The 19760-nt window shown below is 37.2% G+C and overlaps 1 protein-coding gene across 2 annotated transcripts; it reads left to right on the forward strand.

Moving 5' to 3' along the window:
* Positions 1 to 2514: 2514 nt before the first annotated feature.
* Positions 2515 to 11528, forward strand: LOC103519146. 2 transcript variants are annotated; one of them, XM_017448087.2, is made up of 3 exons: positions 2515 to 2772; positions 3522 to 3775; positions 11361 to 11528. In XM_017448087.2, exons 1-3 carry the CDS (start codon positions 2766 to 2768, stop codon positions 11511 to 11513), a joined length of 414 nt encoding a protein of 137 aa, XP_017303576.1. In that variant the 5' UTR covers positions 2515 to 2765; the 3' UTR covers positions 11514 to 11528. The 2 variants fall into 2 exon arrangements, with proteins under 2 accessions (XP_017303576.1, XP_026686544.1); XM_026830743.1 differs by lacking the exon at positions 2515 to 2772 and adding an exon at positions 2876 to 3048.
* The last annotated feature ends 8232 nt before the right edge of the window (positions 11529 to 19760 follow it).

Raw genomic sequence — 19760 nt, forward strand, 5'->3', positions numbered from 1 at the left:
ACTGCGTTCATCTAAGGAAAAAGAAACGTAGAGGTATACAGGAACTGAAGAAAGGTAGGTATACTCGTAGGTAACTAAGGCAAACAAGCATGTGTTTTAGTGGATGAGTCAATGTTACTACAATAATGTTTTTAACATATTGGATTGAAAGAGAAAGAATCAGTAATACCTAGTATTAATTTAGTGGATATGCCGAGTGCACCAAAATTCCTATTCTAGGATGACAAACCAAAAGATAAGGAAATGGAACAGTTGATGTGACGTCATCGCGTACGGGAGCGTATGCCGTGACGTCACCAAATAAGATTGACCGGTATATTTTAAATCGATTTATCTCCGGATCTAGAAGTCGTAGAAGAAAAATAAAAATTCTCTAGTTCCTCATTTCTCCTGCTCTTTGACTTTAAGACCTCTCCTAAGTGAGCGCAACTGGTCTATTAAATTTTCATGACAGCTTTGGTCACTCTTGGTCCACTTCGGTCAACATATAACAGGAGAATTTGCGTCATTAGATCACAACTGACTGGACGTCGAGATGAATTTAATAATAATATAGCGTGTGATAGGTACCTACATAAAACCTACCTCACTATGTAAGACCCAACTGGTTTATGTACAACTAACTATGCATACCAGTTTTTCGTATTTACACGATGTTTGAATAAAATGTAGATACATGTATAATATCTTGTTGTTTATATTGTTATATAATTTTCTTTATTGGAATATTTTAAATCTACAAACAAAGCTAACAAAAGACCACCAAGGAAATTATAATAAAAAGATATGTGAAATATTCCAACTAAGGGCCGGGATTAATGCCTGATTATGTACAATTTGTATGTTTTTATGTACAATAGATACATATGTATAAAATTAGTTATAGTCGTTTGTATTGTAAAATAGAGGGGTCCGACATAGCAAAAAGTTGCTTCTTGTCCGACCATTACTATGAAAATGTGTTCTCAGGATTTTTTAGATGTAGGTAATATTTATTTGATGACATTTTGTGATGACTTAAGACTTAAGGGAAATTAGTTAAATCTATATGGGCAGCAGGAAAAAGATTTCAGGAATTTAAACAGAGATGTGTATTTTGAGATTTAATTCCTAACTATGTAAGTAGGTACCTACTTATAACTTAAAATATTTGTATGATATGTATTGTGTATAACTTCTTTAGGTACCATTTTTTGTTTATTTTGAGTACTGTTCTTGTCACTGTCCCTATTAGTTTAATAAAATGTTTTTATGACTTCAACGTTTGAACGAGGAAGATAAATCTGAGTTTTTTTTTTACTTATTTTACTTAGGTACCTACTCTTTTTTTTTTCAATGAATAGGTAGTAGGTAGTGATACATTATGTACTTTGCATGCTGTTCAAGGTTCGAGTACCAAAGCGATATAGGTAGTCTTGTCTGTTTAACTCAATTTTTATTGATAAACAGATAAAGTTTACCGAGGCGTGATAGAATTCTTCCTATGTATCTACTTAGGTACCTACTCGTTATTTAGGTACCCTATTAAATACTTAAGTACATCTACGTACCGATCGGTGATCAATCAGAATTAGCTACATCAAGGTAATTTAATTAACGAATGTCAAATACATACTTCTAGATTTCTAGAATCTACATCATGTCCAGAATTTACTGCCGTGTTTTGTGTTCCTAAAAGAGACCGCTGTGTTTCATTCCATCGGATGGTGTTGGGTTGTCAGCGCATTTTTAAGGTATTACCACAAACACTTCACGTCCTTTTGGAATGTTAAATCCTTTCTCAAGAGCGCATTTGAGTATTTTGTCACCTTATTTTGGCCCTTCAGTTCAAACATAAATGTACATGACTAAATTAGTACTTACCTATGACTATGATAATAGGTACTCGTCGGAAGACATTATCATCATCAAGAGTTGTAAATTTTTTATCAGCAAAAAATATTCCACATTGGTACGGACAGTAGAATCTCAGGTATACTCACGCTGCTCTTGACAACAGTGTTGCGTCCTTTGTAAATGTAATTGAATGAACGGAGAGGTCTAAGGTTTTCCTCGACGCTTTTAGCTAAATTCCCTTTAGGAGATGAGCTATTCTTTGCATTTGGGCTGTCTACCTGTCTGTACCTTGATAATTCCTACATGGTGTCTTCGACTTTGATGAAATTTGCCTAAAACCGATCAACACAAACATGGGAAAGTTTCTCCTTAGATTTTCTGCCGAATTGGGGCGTCCCTCTCCGGGCCTTTGGTAGCCCCAGATTCCCAAAAATTTCCCACTGAATTCTACAGCTCACTGAAGATTCTGAAGAACCACTAGTTTACCGTTTTTATTATTATTATTTAAATGAATTAAACGTGCAAACAGTTGTATGTTGTGTTTACTAGCAACTAACGACTACTTCGCCATAAATCACCTATAATCTTGGCAACAGTAGGTGTACCTGCTAGGCCATCTCCGTCTATCTCCCTACTCATAAACAGTATTACTCATCCACTACGGACCCTATATTCATAAACATTATTGCCTGGTGTGCTTTGCTTCACTTGAGTATTTTTAGTGCATTGTTTACAACTCTGAGGTCCATTCCCTGCATTACAACTGTTTTGTCAAATATTGCGTTACATACTGAAATCAAGACTAGTATAATTTCTTGTGAATTACCGAACCTTTCTAGTGAATTACTGTCTACTGTTGTGTTTTGAACAAATATTGAATTTTTTGTTGAAATCAAGTCCATCTGCTTTTCTACGGATCAATCAATACCATGCCAGGTTAGTAAAAATGAATTTATTAATCAATGTATCTATCTTTATGAGATGAGATTGGTTTTTGTGTGTAAGGGGTTGGCACTCGGTTTACGCTGATTGGGATATGTCAAATATTGCGTTACATACTGAAATCAAGACTAGTATAATTTCTTGTGAATTACCGAACCTTTCTAGTGAATTACTGTCTACTGTTGTGTTTTGAACAAATATTGAATTTTTTGTTGAAATCAAGTTCATCTGCTTTTCTATTTTTCTACGGATCAATCAATACCATGCCAGGTTAGTAAAAATTAATTTATTAATCAATGTATCTATCTTTATGAGATGAGATTGGTTTTTGTGTGTAAGGGGTTGGCACTCGGTTTACGCTGATTGGGATATTCGGAATTTCGGGAAGAATGATTTTCATTTTTCAAGGAACTATGTATGAAGTATGATATTTTATTAGGTATTTTCTACTTTTATTTTTGCAATACATATGTACCTACCTATAATTGAAAGGGGATTTACAAAGAGAATTTTTATTTTTCAAGGAACTATGTATGAAGAAGTATGATATTTTATTAGGTATTTTCTACTTTTATTTTTGCAATACATATGTACCTACCTATAATTGAAAGGGGATTTACAAAGAGGGATGTTATCTACGTACGAGCGTCTTCTTCTTTTTGTCACTCCAGCTTCTGACCTTTAAAACTTGGTGCCGCTGTCCGACATTTACTAATAAAATATTTCCACATTCCTCCTCACAGTTCCCGACTGGTCGCACCTAGGGGCCCATGGGGTGCACCCCTCTCAACAAGCGGGCCTTGGCTCCTGGGTGGCATGCAGCTTCGGTCATGTGCCCCCCAATGCCGTCAAGGTAGGCCGGGATGAAGATGGTGGCATGACGTACGTAGGTCGCGCATGGCATGAGGAAGATCTGGTGCCTGCCAAAGTCGCGCCTACACACCAGGGAGCATTTGTAGCGCATAGTGGTCTGGAGCATTCCAAATTTGATTATGAGGTGAGTAGGAACTTTTAATTTTTTTTCGTGGGACACCCACTATTTTACCAAGGTTACTCGGGGTAGTCACGTGATGGCCGCCATTCACGTTCAGACTGTCTGATAGACCGTGGTCTTACAGACCTAGGTCTGCCAGACGGAGCGTAAATGTATCAGTATCCGATAAAGCACTGAAGTTAAGCAACATTGAGTGTGGTCGGTATCCGGGTGGGGGACAATCTGAGAAATCACGTGCTGTTGGCTTTTTCCGGCCCCGAGTACGGCCGGAAAAAGTCAGCAGGCTCTCAGGCTGGGTGATGTTAATTTAAGGAGGGTACCTTGTCATTGAATAGAGGGTAAAATACCAGTCATTAAAACCTTTGCAGTTAAACCAACAGTGTGGCTTTAAACCCCCTAAAAAAGTCGATATTGTGGTCGTGACTATAGTGTGTTGTTACTACAATAATGTTTTTAACATATTGGATTGAAAGAGAAAGAAATCAGTAATAGTATTAATTTAGTGGATATGCCGAGTGCACCAAAATTCCTATTCTAGGATGACAAATCAAGATAATGAAATGGAACAGTTGATGTGACGTCATCGCGTACGGGAGCGTATGCCGTGACGTCAGTAAATAAGATTTACCGGTATTTTTTAAATCGATTTATCTGCGGATCTAGAAGTCGTAGAAGAAAAATAAAAATTCTCTAGTTCCTCATTTCTCTGCTCTTTGACTTTGAGACCTCTCCTAAGTGAGCGCAACTGGTCTATTAAATTTTTATGACAGCTTTGGTCACTCTTGGTCCACTTCGGTCAACAATGTCAACATATAACAGGAGAATTTGCGTCATTAGATCACAACTGACTGGACGTCGAGATGAATTTAATAATATAGCGTGTGATAGGTACAATGAACATAAAAACTACCTCACTAATCTCACTATGTAAGACCCAACTGGTTTATGTACAACTATAACTATGCATACTTACCAGTTTTTCGTATTTACACGATATTTGAATAAAATGTAGATACATGTATAATATATTGTTGTTTATATTATTATATAATTTTCTTTATTGGAACGGTCTGGAGCATTCCAAATTTGACTATGAGGTGAGTAGGAACTTTTAATTTTTTTTTTTTTCGTGGGACACCCACTATTTTACCAAGGTTACTCGGGGTAGTCACGTGATGGCCGCCACTCACGTTCAGACTGTCTGATAGACTGCGGTCTTACCGACCTAGATCTGCCAGACGGAGCGTAAATGTATCAGTGTCTGATAAAACACTGAAGTTAAGCAACATTGAGTGTGGTCGGTATCCGGGTGGGGGACAATCTGAGAAATCACGTGCTGTTGGCTTTTTCCGGCCCCGAGTACGGCCGGAAAAAGTCAGCAGGCTAACTAAAATGGCGCCTGATCTATAAGAAATTAAAGTTTCACGACAGGAAAATACACCATAATTATAGGTTTCGGCGAAAGGACATTTTCCAATTGAACTTGGCTTTGGTTCTTGCAGTCTTGACTTCAGTAAGGTCGAGTTCGTACATTAAGGTCGAGTTTTACCACCGTGGATTGTCTCGGGATTGAGTCCAATCTGAGGTTGACCTGGTTATTAAGTATAGGGAAATCCTCGTTTCATCTCAATCCCGAGTTGGTAAACCCCAGCAATAATTCAAGTGATAAGTAATACGACGCAACGTGTCGGGACGAAAACACGAAAACAGATAAAACCTACCTCACTTTGTAAGACCCACCTGGTTTATGTACAACTAACTATGCATACCAGTTTTTCGTATTTACACGATGTTTGAATAAAATGTAGATACATGTATAATATCTTGTTGTTTATATTGTTATATACCTAATTTTCTTTATTGGAATATTTTAAATCTACAAACAAAGCTAACAAAAGACTATCAAGGAAATTATAATAAAAAAATATGTGAAATATTCCAACTAAGGGCCGGGATTAATGCCTGATTATGTACAATTTGTATGTTTTTATGTACAATAGATGTATAAAATTAGTATAGTCGTTTGTAGGTATTGTAAAATAGAGTGGTCCGACATAGCAAAAAGTTGCTTCTTGTCTGACCATTACTATGATATTGTGTTCTCAGGTTTTTTTAGATGTAGGTAATATTTATTTGATGACATTTTGTGATGACTTAAGGGAAATTAGTTAAATCTATATGGGCAGCAGGAAAAAGATTTCAGGAATTTAAACATAGATAGGTATTTTGAGATTTAATTCCCAACTATGTATGTAAATACTTATAAATTAAAATATTTGTATGATACGTATTGTGTATAACTTCTTTAGGTACCATTTTTTGTTTATTTTGAGTACTGTTCTTGTCACTGTCCCTATTAGTTTAATAAAATGCTTTTATGACTTCAATGTTTGAACGAGGAAGATAAATCTGAGTTTTTTTTTTACTTATTTTACTTAGGTACCTACTCTTTTTTTTCAATGAATAGGTAGTAGGTAGTGATACATACATATGTACTTTGCATGCTGTTCAAGGTTCGAGTACCAAAGCAATAAGCGATATAGGTAGGTAGTCTTGTCTGTTTAACTCAATTTTTATTGATAAAAAGATAAAGTTTACCGAGGCGTGATAGAATTCTTCCTATATGTATGTATCTACATATAGGTACCTACTCGTTATTTAGGTACCCCATAAAATACTTAAGTACATCTACGTACCGATCGGTGATCAATCAGAATTAGCTACATCAAGGTAACTTAATTAACGAATGTCAAATACATACTTCTAGATTTCTAGAATCTACATCATGTCCAGAATTTACTGCCGTGTTTTGTGTTCCTAAAACACTTGAAACCTCAGCAGTTATGCAGGCCGGGTATACCTAAAAAACTGATTACACAAAATTCAACTGATTGGCCATAAGGAGTGCGAAAATTAGCTGACTGACCATCAAGGCCATATGCAAAACGGCGGTTTACATCGTTTGGCGAATGAAAATTTCGGAAAAGTCGTACCATTTTCCAGTAGTACAGGAAAAACCACTTTCGAGATGCAGGCCGTCTGAGAGACTTAGAAACTTTTTTTCCCACCATACCGGTGATCAGACCTAGGTCTGTCAGCCAGTCGGAGCGTCAGTGGCCGACCTTAGAGAGACTTCGGGGCGTGGCATATGATTCGATCGCGCGATGTAGGGTTGTCTGGGCACAATTTCTAAAGTTGTGTCCACACATAGTCGACGAAGTTTCACGACAGGAAAATACACCATAATTATAGGTTTCGGAGAAAGGACATTTTTCAATTGAACTTGGCTTTGTAGTTCTTGCAGTCTTAACTTCAGTAAGTTCGAGCTCGTACATTAAGGTCGAGTTTTACCACCGTGGATTGTCTCAGGATTGAGTCCAATCTGAGCTTGACCTGGGTATTAAGTAGGTATAGGAAAATTCTCGTTTCATCTCAATCCCGAGTATTCCCGAGTTGGTAAACCCCAGCAATAATTCAAGTGATAAGTAATACGACGCAACGTGTCGGGACGAAAACACGAAAACAGCATTGACCTTACCACCGTGGATTGTCTCAGGATTGAGTCCAATCTGAGGTTGACCTGGGTATTAAGTATAGGAAAATTCTCGTTCCATCTCAATCCCGAGTTGGTAAACCCCAGCAATAATTCAAGTGATAAGTAATACGACGCAACGTGTCGGGACGAAAACACGAAAACAGCATTGACCGTAGCGCGTCGCTTCGCGTCGCAATGAACTCTCAAGAATAGATTAGGTACTTAAAACAATAAATTAATAGGCAATGCAATGGCAATGATTATTATCTTTTGATTTCCAATATTTCAACCGGTTACTTTCTGGTGTTCTCGTGTTGATCCTAAATGGGAAGAGGTACTTAAGACAATAAATTAATAGGTAATGCAATGGCAATGATTATTATCTTTTGATTTCCAATATTTCAACCGGTTACTTTCTGGTGTTCTCGTGTTGATCCTAAATGGGAAGTTTTGTGTCTCTTCTTGCCCATCTGATGAGAGGCATACTACGGAATAGGCATTATACGACAGAGACCACACGGGTCTAATGTAGCAAAATATTTTCTCCTGATTTCAGGTTCACACCGGACCCAAAGCGGCATATATCTCATGGGCAGGAAAGGAAATCGTGTACGGTGATTACGACGGAATAGGCATTATACGACACAGACCACACGAGTCTAATATTTTCTCCTGATTTCAGGTTCACACCGGACCCAAAGCGGCATATATCTCATGGGCAGGAAAGGAAATCGTGTACGGTGATTACGTCTTGCCCATCTGATGAGAGGCATACTACACGGAATAGGCATTATACAACACAGACCACACGAGTCTAATGTAGCAAAATATTTTCTCCTGATTTCAGGTTCACACTGGTCCCAAAGCGGCATATATCTCATGGGCAGGAAAGGAAATCGTGTACGGTGATTACGAAGTGTTGGTGGTAGTGGACACCTAGAATATTGGGGAGAACCAACACGTACTTTAACTGTAACATATTACTCTGTATAATTTTATTGTACTTATGATAAGGTATTTTGTATATAAAGTTAGGTATAGCTATGTAGATTAAAAAAATAAACAATAGGTAAACAATTATAAGAACGATATTCAATAAAAACATACGATTTTGAAGATTATTATCTATAGCTGCCTGGAAAGCTTATTTGTTTATCTGAAAGATTGTTTATCCAGAATTGATCTGGTACCTATTCAATGATTCCCTATTGGAGATTTTTTTTAAGAGGTTTGATAAAGGGAACTGTAAGCTCTTATTTTCCCGAAATCGAAGAGAGTAGGAAGACAGGATAGGAGAAAGCCAGCCGTTCCGAAAAATCCGCCCCAGCGGAATCGATCTCACGACCTGGCGCTTAAAAGAGTTACAAGGCAAACGAGCTACCCTCCAAGATAACTATGCTGGCCGATACTGCTGAGTCCTGATTGTCTGTTGGTTGTAGCTGTTTGGTGATTGGCTATCTCAGTTGTCAAAGTTGGTATCGTCGACAAATATCTTGAGTATTGGGGAGAACCAACACGTACTTTAACTGTAACATATTACTCTGTATAATTTTATTTAACTTTGTATAACTTTATTGTACTTATGATAAGGTATTTTGTATATAAAATTAGGTATAGCTATGTAGATTAAAAAATAAACAAAAGGTAAACAAATATTCAATAAAAAACATACGTTTTTGAAGATTTTTATCTATAGCTGCCTGGAAAGCTTATTTGTTTATCTGAAAGATTGTTTATCCAGAATTGATCTGGTACCTATTCGATGATTCCCTCTTGGAGATTTTTTTAAGAGGTTTGATAAAGGGAACTGTAAGCTCTTATCTTACCAAAATCGAAGAGAGTAGGAAGACAGGATAGGAGAAAGCCAACCGTTCCGGAAAAACCGCCCCAAGTGGAATCGAACTCGCGACCTAGCGCTTAAAAGAGTTACAAGGCAAACGAGCTACCCTCCAAGATGACTAACTATGCTGGCCGATACTGCTGAGTCCTGATTGTCTGTTGGTTGCGGCTGTTTGGTGATTGGCTATCTCAGTTGTCAAAGTTGGTATCGTCGACAAATATCTTGACTACTCTGCCTGTGGTTTCGCCAGGTTCCGGCGTCGTAGTGTAGTATTGTGTCAGTGACGGCACCAATTGACACCAGATGCGCGCGCATACGCCATTCGGATGACCTTGAGGGCCGCATGTGCAGATGTTGCACTTGACAAATACCAGATCTCCGGGCGAGCACTTGTCTGGAAACAGAAAATGTAATAGGAGATCAAAATAAAGAATCGAACCCGCGATCTAGAGCTTACAAGACAAGATGAGGCTGTTTGCCCCTACAACTAAGCCTCAGAGTGGGCAGTGGGCTTTTTGTGTACTACCCTCAAAGCTAACTAGGTCGACTGGTTAAAGTAAAGATATTTTTTTTTTTCAAAAGGTTTGCGTTTGATAGAGGGAAATGTTCGTCCCGAAATCAAATAGATGAGGTCGAACAGGATAAGAGAAAGCCAGCCGTTCCGAGAACGAACTTTATCTGTTAGGATGAAATCCGCCCCGGGCGGAAATGGAACCAGCAACCTACCGCTTACAAGTTTTAACTGCGTACCTACAAACTATGCAGTTGGACTGCACAATCTATAATTCTATGCAGTCCATACGAAATTTTGGCAGTGTGAAGCACAACCTTGTATCCAACAAGACAGACAAGCTAACTAGGCTGATGATTTGAAACTTGAAGGTTCGCAAATTTCCAAGAGAACAGTTTTTCTCAAACAACCTCACCACACTCCAGTTGGAAAATGCATGCTTACTGCTTACCTCCAATGTACAATTTAGGAAGCTTTTCGATAGGAGTTTTTTCAAGTTTCTTTTGGATCCCAAATTTATTTAATAATAATTTATCCGAGTACCTACTCAAATTACCTACCTGGATATCTTGATTTCTCAGCTTCTTTTTTGGTAGAATTTTAGACACTTTAGGGAAGATAGCACATCACAAAGACTTGATAACTCCTTAAGGTAAGTTTTATGTTATTATATCTTTGCCTACTAATTTAATTAAAAATTGAAGTAAGTTAAAATAATTAAATGACTGTTTCCTTAACTTCTCTTTGAATCCTCTACCGGAGTCCATTGACATGGTCAGGGAAAAAGAAATAGAAAAAATAAAAATGAGAGATTTTCTCTTAGTGCCTTGGATACAGTCATATACAGATTTTACAGGCATACACTTTTTTTTAAGAGGTTTGACAGAGGGAACTGTAACTGCTATGGTCTTATCGTCCCGAAATCGAATAAATACAAATACCTAAAAAAAGTAAACAAATAAATAAGATTATTATCATGAATGTCCAATATTACCTATGTCAGAAGTATCAATAAATATGTCACAGGTAATGTCCGAGGACGTAATAAATTTCCAGAGTTCATTTCCCTCTATAAAATTGGACATAAATACCTATTGATGTATGTATATGTTTGGAAGATATATTAATGCTATGAGTATGTATACCTATATTTGTATTAAGAAGCAATAAGAGATAATCCTATGAGAATCAGAAAAAGGAGAGGAAAAAGGAGGCGAAAGAAAAAGAGAATTGAAGCAGAAATTATAGAAGAGGAGATGAAAAGGAGGACTAGAAGAAGGAGAGCATTGTAGCAGATATAAGAAGGAAGAAGAAGAAGAAGAGATAAAAGAGGGAGGAAAACAATAAGAGCAAAAGGAGAGGAGGGAATATTAAAGAAGGGAATACCAAAGAAAGTGGAGAGGACTAAGGGTGGAGAAGGAGAAAAAGAAAAAAAGAAAGAAAAGAGGGGGAGGAGGAGGAGGAGTAGGAGAAGGTCCTGAAAAAAGCATGAAAATCAATTTGAAATTTATTTTTCCTGTAATTCCTGTAAAATGTTGTACCTGATGACAGGGGAAAACTAGATTATTTTCCGCTTTTGATTTGACAGGAGAACGATTATAGTGTGTGTAATTTAAGGCTAGAAATCTTATCCGATGCTAATGGAAACTCCCATTTCAACTTCATTCCAGTATAAATGAGGTAAATTCTGCTCTATTCTCAGGTCTTCACGATAGAGGGCAGTCGAGTAGCATGGCAGAAGCCCAGCACGGATGAGGTTGTACCTCCTAATGCTCTAGTCGTGGGACATACCCGGTATGGTGAACCTTTGTACGCCGGAAGAGCACTGCACGAAGCTACGGACCGAACAACTTAGACAAATTATTATCTATTATTATTTAAAAAAAAAAATGATAAAATGATATTTATTTATCAAAACTCGCCGTTGTTTTTATTTATTTATTGTTTTTGTTATTTTTGTTTGTTTTTATTTCGCATGACCCGGATTGACCCGATTTGGTTTCCATTGGTTACGAGTTTTTCAATCCGGGGACCGAACTATAAACTCTTCACTGGATAACAGAGAGCCTGTACAATATTCGCACTGGACCTCGCACAGTGTGGATCATAATTATGTACCTACATTAGACCTACATACAGGGTGTCAAAAAGTTAAGAAAGTTATCAAAATTTATAATTTATTTAATCTTCGTGACGATAATTTCATTTTTGTAGACGCAACTGAGGACTCCCTGTACATACCTTGAATTGAGACCATTTGCATACTTGTTTATAGGAAATAAGGAAAACAGTCTTATTTTAACGCATGAGTAATTCATTCTTCTGAATTTGGTAATTCCAGATTAGTTGGCTTGATTAGAGTTTAATCCCGGGCGAAGTTTATAATAAACGACCTAAATAGATAAGATTCGTTCTTGGAACGGATAGCTTTCTCCTATCTTGTACTCTTTTCGATTTCTGGACAAAAAGACCTCCGTTGTTAATACAGTTTCCTCTATCATACCTCTCAAAAAAGTGTGGTACGTTAAGATTTGGGCACCCTGTAGAAGGTAAACATATGAACACTCTAGCTCGTAGATCATAGTAATATGACCATAGTGTGTGCAGTGTGCACATATGAACATACAGTATGTAAATAGATATCTATACTTATACAGTGTGTATCTTACAGTCGATAGCGTTAACAACTTCAAAAACCACGCCACCAGCTACGCTGGCCTGACATTGTAAATAGAAATATCTAAATATGTAGATACAATTTGTAGGTACAGTGTGTAAATAGATAAATACATAGAGTGCACGCAACATCCACTAACGAGGACATGGGTCATCATTGTAAATTGTAAATATCTTGATATAATTCTTAAGGTAAGTTGCAAGTTATTATATATTTGCCTACCAATTTAATGAAAATTTGAAGTAGGTAAGTTAAAATAATTAAATTATACTGTATCCTTAACTTCTCTTTGTTTCCTGTACCTGAGTTCATTGACATCGTCAGGGGAAAAGAAAAATAAAAATTAAAGATTTTCTCTTGGTGCCTTGGACTTATACCTACATACATAGGTAGGTAGGTACCTATACATATTATACAGGCATTTAATAATAAGATTATTATCATGGAATATCCAAAATTTGAATATTACCTTTTACCTATGTCGCAGGTAAAGGTAATGTCCGAGGAAGTAATAAATTTTCCAGAGTTCATTTCCCTCTCAAATCTCTAAAAATATTGACATAAATATCTATTGATGTATGTTTGTATGTATGTACCCGAATAAGAAGCAATAAGAGATATTATTAATCCTATCAGAAGAAAAGGGGAGGAGAAAGAAAAAGAGAATTGAAGCAGAAATTATTAGGAGAGGAGGAAGAGAAGAAAGAGAGCATTGTAGCAGAAATAGGAAGAAGAAAAGAAGGCGAGGAGGAGGATGAGGAGGAGAAGATCCTGAAAAAAGCATGAAAGTCAATTTGAAATTAATTTTTCCTGTAATTCCTGTAAAATGTTGTACCTGATGACAGGGGAAAACTAGATTATTTTCCGCTTTTGATTTGACAGGAGAACGATTTACAATAAAGCAGATCTCTCTCATTAGCACGAGAGAGAGAGAGAGAGAGAGAGAGAGAGAGAGAGAGAGAGAGAGAGAGAGAGAGAGAGAGAGAGAGAGAGAGAATAAAGCAGATTAGATGAAGAGAGAGGGAGAGAGAGAGAGAGAGAGAGAGAAAGAGAGAGCGGATATTAATTTTATCTTGGAAGGAGAAGGATGGAAAATAATAGTCACGTGATCTAGATTAATTTGATTTCTCCTTCCGTTTTTATAAAACTAAAGAACTAGGTAGGGTAAGTGTACCATTTATTCGCCCACCTAAGGGTTTTCCCAGACAAAAACACTTATATCTCTGGTCCTAATTATTTTGGAATAGTGATCTTAAGTTCATTTGAAGCGGAATTTAGTCCTTAATAGACGGGGGATTTATTAAATATGATATTCCGTCTATCCTCTCTCTCACTCCCTCTCTCTCTCTTTCTCTCTGTCTTCCTTCTCTCTCCCTTTTCATCTGCAAAGCTAATACTACCTACTGGAGAGAGAGAGAGAGAGAGAGAGAGAGAGGAGGGGATACAGGATGTAACTGATTAGACTGAATAGTAGAATATACGGTATCTACTACCTATGTACTTTACACAGAGTGTATCCAAGATCCAAAGCCTCATGGTCACACTACACACTAGCCTAGCAAACAGGAGACCCAGGTTCGATTCTCGGACTTTCCATCTTTTAGACGGAAAGAGAGAAAGGGGAATAGAAGAAGAGGAAAACAGAGAGGTAAATTTAGAGAAGGAGGGAGAGAAAGTGTGTGTGAGAGGAAAAGAGAAAGAGAGAAGAGGAGTAGAGAGATACATTTAGACTTTAGAGAGAAAGAGAGGAAAATAGGTAGGTATAGACTATAGTTTAATAAGAAGGAGGAAGAGAGATAAATAAAATTCAGAGGTAGAAAGATAAAAGGAATTAGAAAGAGGGAGAAAGATTAATTTAGACAGAGACAGCCCTAATGCGATTAGTCAAATCTTTTTATGAATGTACCGTTTTATTGAAATTCCTTAGTAATCAATACAGAATACCCATTCCTTAGTAATCAATACAGAATACCCATTCCTTGGTAATCAATACACATTTAGTTAGAGATAATAAAACAGGACTGAAACGGCAAAAAGGTGTCGATAAATGTTTTCTACGTGATATACCTTGTTCTCCATTTAATGGGGGGTACTTTAACAAGTTGACTTCCGTTTTCTTGCTCCTTATTCAAGGGGAGTTCGATTCCCGTCCGGGTTGAACTTTAGCCTTAACAGATAAGGTTCGTTCTCGGAACGGCTGACTTTCTCCTATCCTGTTCATTAGCACGAGAGAGAGAGAGAGAGAGAGAGAGAGAGAGAGAGAGAGAGAGAGAGAGAGTCTGGTTGCTATGTAATGATAAGGATGTTGGGCTGAAACCGTTGTCATGGTAACGGGGGAGTTTTGGTTTGAAAGGTAGAAGAAGGAGAGGAAAGGGAAGAAAGAGAGAGGTAATGAGAAGAAAGGAGAGGGAGGAGTAGAAGGAAAGGAAGGAGAGGGAGGGAGGAGAAGGATAAGGTACTTAATGCAAAATTAGGCGTCTCCACAAGTCACTAAGAAATGAACTAAAATTACCTAACATTAGTCGTACCTAGGTAGGTATTTTATTAAAAATGAGTGGGTACCTATTTTTTTACTTGTAGGTACCTTATATTACCTACTGAATTAAAATTAATAATTATTATTTCCTACTGAATCAGTGGATGTCTCATCTCACCCGTTATTTACATATAGGTATCTCTTTGAGGTCAACTCATTACAAAATTTATTGCTAAAATAAAAGAAAAGTGTATCTATTCGAAGTGTAGGTATTTAATTTTGCTGTTTTTCAGGTGAGAAAAAAACTCTAGGGAGGAATAAAGTTCTAAAAAATCCAGTACATTTCAGTACATCCGAACCCCCTCCCAGTTGGAGGGCGAAAGTTTTCTGTTTCGCAATTTCCTCACCAAGTGGAAATTTCTGCGCTCCACAGGTTGCCTTTCAGCTTTGTATCAGCTGGCATAGGTGTCTAGGTAGTGTAGTGTTTTAGATTAGTTCGGACCACAAATTTTCGGCACCTTTTTAGGGTAGTAATTTTTCAAAATTCGAACCAGCCGTTATTTTTTTCTTGCTATAAATTATATTGGTTTTTATTAAAAAAGTCAGAAAAAATGTCAATTATTCTTCTCGGAGGAACTACAAAAAACCCAACAACAAATTTTTGACACGGCTGAAAAAAAAAAGTACGCCACACTTAAGAAGGACAAGGAGGGGAAGAAGAAGAAGAAGAAGAAAAAGAACAAGAAAAACGGGAAAAAGAGTGAAAAAGGAGGAAGAAACAAAGGATCAAGCGATTTATCTTCTGTCCAAACTTTTCCAACCTAAACCCAAGGAAAGATATACAGTCCAAACAGGATAAACAGGTTGCCAGAATGGAGCGAGGAAAAAACAGTGCGGTTTATCCGAATTGTAAATCTCATACATACGTAAAACCAATGAAATAAACATTTCTCTTGACAGAGAAAAGAAAACGTAAGGGTGGCTACACACGACGCGACGAGGCCATGAGCTCAGAAAAAATGTCAATTATTCTTCTCGGAGGAACTACAAAAAAACCAACAACAAATTTTTGACACGGCTGAAAAAAAAGTACGCCACACTTAAGAAGGATAAGGAGGGGAAGAAGAAGAAGAAGAAGAAAAAGAACAAGAAAAACGGGAAAAAAAGAGTGAAAAAGGAGGAAGAAACAAAGGATCAAGCAATTTATCTTCTGTCCAAACTTTTCCAACCTAAACCCAAGGAAAGATATACAGTTCAAACAGTCTAAACAGGTTGCCAGAATGGAGCGAGGAAAAAACAGTGCGGTTTATCCGAATTGTAAATCTCATACGTAAAACCAATGAAATAAACATTATTTTAATTATTATAAATTACAAAACAAGTGGACAATTATTATAAATTACAAAACAAGAAAAAGAACAAGAAAAACGGGAAAAAAAGAGTGAAAGAGAAGGAAGAAACAAAGGATCAAGCAATTTATCTTCTGTCCAAACTTTTCCAACCTAAATCCAAGGAAAGATATACCTACAGTTCCAACAGGATAAACAGGTTGCCAGAATGGAGCGAGGAAAAAACAGTGCGGTTTATCCGAATTGTAAATCTCATACGTAAAACCAATGAAATAAACATTTCTCTTGACAGAGAAAAGAAAACGTAAGGGTGGCTACACACGACGCGACGAGGCCATGAGGCTAAATGAACTGATGACAAACAAAAACTCACACTGCATTAAGGTTAAGCCCGTTCCCACGTGTCGTTCCGAATAAAAAATCGCGTCGTGTGTAGTGGAAAGTGGGAACACTTTCATTTAAATTACATTGCCTACAAGACATTCGGAAAAAAATCGGATGAAACTCACAAGTGACGAGCCTTTACCTTTACGGACTGAAGCTAATCTAAAACTTAAAGTGTGTAGCGTAAAGAACGCAGTCCATTCGGCTCTGCTGGATTTCCGGCATGTCCAAAAACCATAGCGCGAATCTTTGATTCTTTGAATTCAAGGAATGGACCGTGCTTTCCGAATCCCTGGTCCAGAAACAGCTTCAATGATCTTCAAATGCGACTAATATATGAAGTCAGTAGTCAGTAGTGCCAGCCTAGTTATAACTTGAAGGGTAGCGCGTCTGCCTAAGCTCTAGGTCGCGGGATTTAGACCTTCTATTCGTATGTAGGGGGCCTAAATCCTTAAAGGGCCCGGGCATAGTGTTTGCATTTTCCAAATTGCTTTTTGTTTACTTTTCTCGGTTATTTCGCGTCGTGTGTAGTGGAAAGTGGGAACACTTTCATTTAAATTACATTGCCTACAGGACATTCGGAAAAAATCGGATGAAACTCACAAGTGGGAACGAGCCTTTACGGACTAAAGTGTGTAGCGTAAAGAACGCAGTCCATTTTAAGGCTCTGCTGGATTTCCGGCATGTCCAAAAACCATAGCGCGAATCTTTGAATTCAAGGAATGGACCGTGTTTTCCGAATCCCTGGTCCAGAAACAGCTTCAATGTTCTTCAAACGCGACTAATATATGAAGTCAGTACTCAGTAGTGCCAGCCTAGTTATAACTTGGAGGGTAGCGTGTCTGCCTAAGCTCTAGGTCACGGGATTTAGACCTTCTATAACTCGTATGTAGGGGGCCTAAATCCTTAAAAGGCCCGGGCATAGTGTTTGCATTTTCCAAATTGCTTTTTGTTTACTTTTCTCGGTTATTCTCTGTTTATGTTGCGCTCGTTGTGTTCGGTTTTTGTACATTTCATTATTATTTCTCCTTTTAAATCCTAGGTAAACCTGTGAAATACTCTTTATTATTATCATTGTTGTGTTGTTGTTGTTGTTGTTGTTGTTGTTGTTGTTGTTGTTGTTGTTGTTGTTGGTGGTGGTGGTATTATTACTATTTTTGATGCTGTATCGTTTGAAAAGTTGCACTTTAACTACAGCAATAAGTAGCATTACTATTACCCATCGTCAGCTTTTTATTTTTTGTCTCTCATTTTCTCATCCACACCCTATCTTTTTCTGAGACTTATCTGGTTCTTACCCTCTAATCCTTGCGTCTTATATTCTCTACCCTCTACTCCTTAATTTGTTGTTTCTCTATCATTTTTTTTTCTTTTTTTTTCTCTTCCGTAGGTATTCTTTTTCCATTAAATATATTCCATTTTTGAGACCGAATCTATCTTCCTCCTAATTCTCCTCTTTTTGTTTCATTACATCCTTCTCAAATTTTCTTATAACTTCTCTGTCATTTCTTCCGTTTCTCTCTCTCTCTCTCTCTCTTTTATTCCGTCATCTTCTGTTTCAGACTTGTTACACCCCACCTGATTTTTGCTAGCTACCTAACCCCATCTCTCAGTACCTGATCAAAATGAATTCCTCATTCTCAATCCGAGTTATGCGACGGGTAAGTTTTAATCTCTTTTTATTTCCACCCTTATTTGGGTTTATTTTTGATCCATTGTTGGGAAACATGAAAATAAGAATGTTCCGTCATCCGCCTCTTTACTTTTTGAGAGCTAAAGTCAGAAAGAGAAGGGCTCTTTCCTTCTCTTTCTGAGAGAAAGAATGAAAGAAAAGAGAGACAGTACGAGGGAGGCAATAAGTAGCATTACTATTACCCATCGTCAGCTTTTCATTTTTTGTCTCTCATCATTTTTTCATCCACACCCTATCTTTTTCTGAGACTTATCTCGTTCTTACCCTCTTAATCCTTGCGTCTTATATCCTTTACCCTCTACTCCTTAATTTTTTGTTTCTCTATCATTTTTTTCCTTTTTTCCTTCCGTAGGTATTCTTTTTCCATTAAATACCTATATTCCATTTTTGAGACCGAATCTATCTTCCTCCTAATTCTCCTCTTTTTGTTTCCTTACATCCTTCTCCAATTTTCTTATAACTTCTCTGTCATTTCTTCCGTTTCTCTAGACCTCTCTCTCTCTCTCTCTCTCTCTCTTTTATTCCGTCATCTTCTGTTTCAGACTTGTTACACCCCACCTGATTTTTGCTAGCTACCTAACCCCATCTCTCAGTACCTGATCAAAATGAATTCCTCATTCTCAATCCGAGTTATGCGACGGGTAAGTTTTAATCTCTTTTTTAGGCCATTTTGTTTTATGGCTCTTTTTAGCATGCGCCTGTGGTATTTCCAAATTTTGAAAACTTACTTTGAACTTTTTAATTTCTCTTTCTGAGAGAAAGAATGAAAGAAAGAGAGACAGAACGAGGGAGAGAAAGAAAGGAAGAAATAAAGAAAGAAAGGAAGGTATACTGTATAATACCTATAGGTATGTTCTTTTCAATCCGTTGCTGCTGATAGAAATCGTTGTTCCTGCTATAAAATATAAGACAACGAGGGAGAGAAAGGAAGAAATGAAGAAAGAAAGGTATACTGTATAATACCTATAGGTATGTTCTTTTCAATCCGTTGCTGCTGATAGAAATCGTTGTTCCTGCTATAAAATATAAGACCCAAGTACTCGAAGCTTAACGAAATGAAAAGTCAAAGGAAACATAAAGAAACAAGAGTCTGAAGTTTGAACGAAGGAAGATAATAAACTTCGGAAGAAAAACCAACTCTCGATGAAAAGTTTTCCTTACAGGGTGTCTCACTGTTATTTTTCAATTTTTCCAAAAACAAACAATGTGGGCAAAAATAGGGAAAACTCATGTTGGCACAGAAAAAAGTATAATAAATACGAGGGAGAGAAAGTAAAGAAAGAAAGGTATACTGTATAATACCTATAGGTATGTTCTTTTCAATCCGTTGCTGCTGATAGAAATCGTTGTTCCTGCTATAAAATATAAGACCCAAGTACTCGAAGCTTAACGAAATGAAAAGTCAAAGGAAACATAAAGAAACAAGAGTCTGAAGTTTGAACGAAGGAAGATAATAAACTTCGGAAGAAAAACCAACTCTCGATGAAAAGTTTTCCTTACAGGGTGTCTCACTGTTATTTTTC

The sequence above is a fragment of the Diaphorina citri genome, unplaced genomic scaffold, assembly GCF_000475195.1.
Source record: "Diaphorina citri unplaced genomic scaffold, Diaci psyllid genome assembly version 1.1 scaffold2562, whole genome shotgun sequence".
Taxonomy (NCBI): Eukaryota; Metazoa; Arthropoda; class Insecta; order Hemiptera; family Psyllidae; genus Diaphorina; species Diaphorina citri.

Bases quoted from the DNA above. Each gene is read 5' to 3' on its own strand.
- LOC103519146 (XM_017448087.2), top strand. The intron at 3,776-11,360 runs GTGAGTAGGAAC...CTCTATTCTCAG, and splicing joins ATTCCAAATTTGATTATGAG to GTCTTCACGATAGAGGGCAG.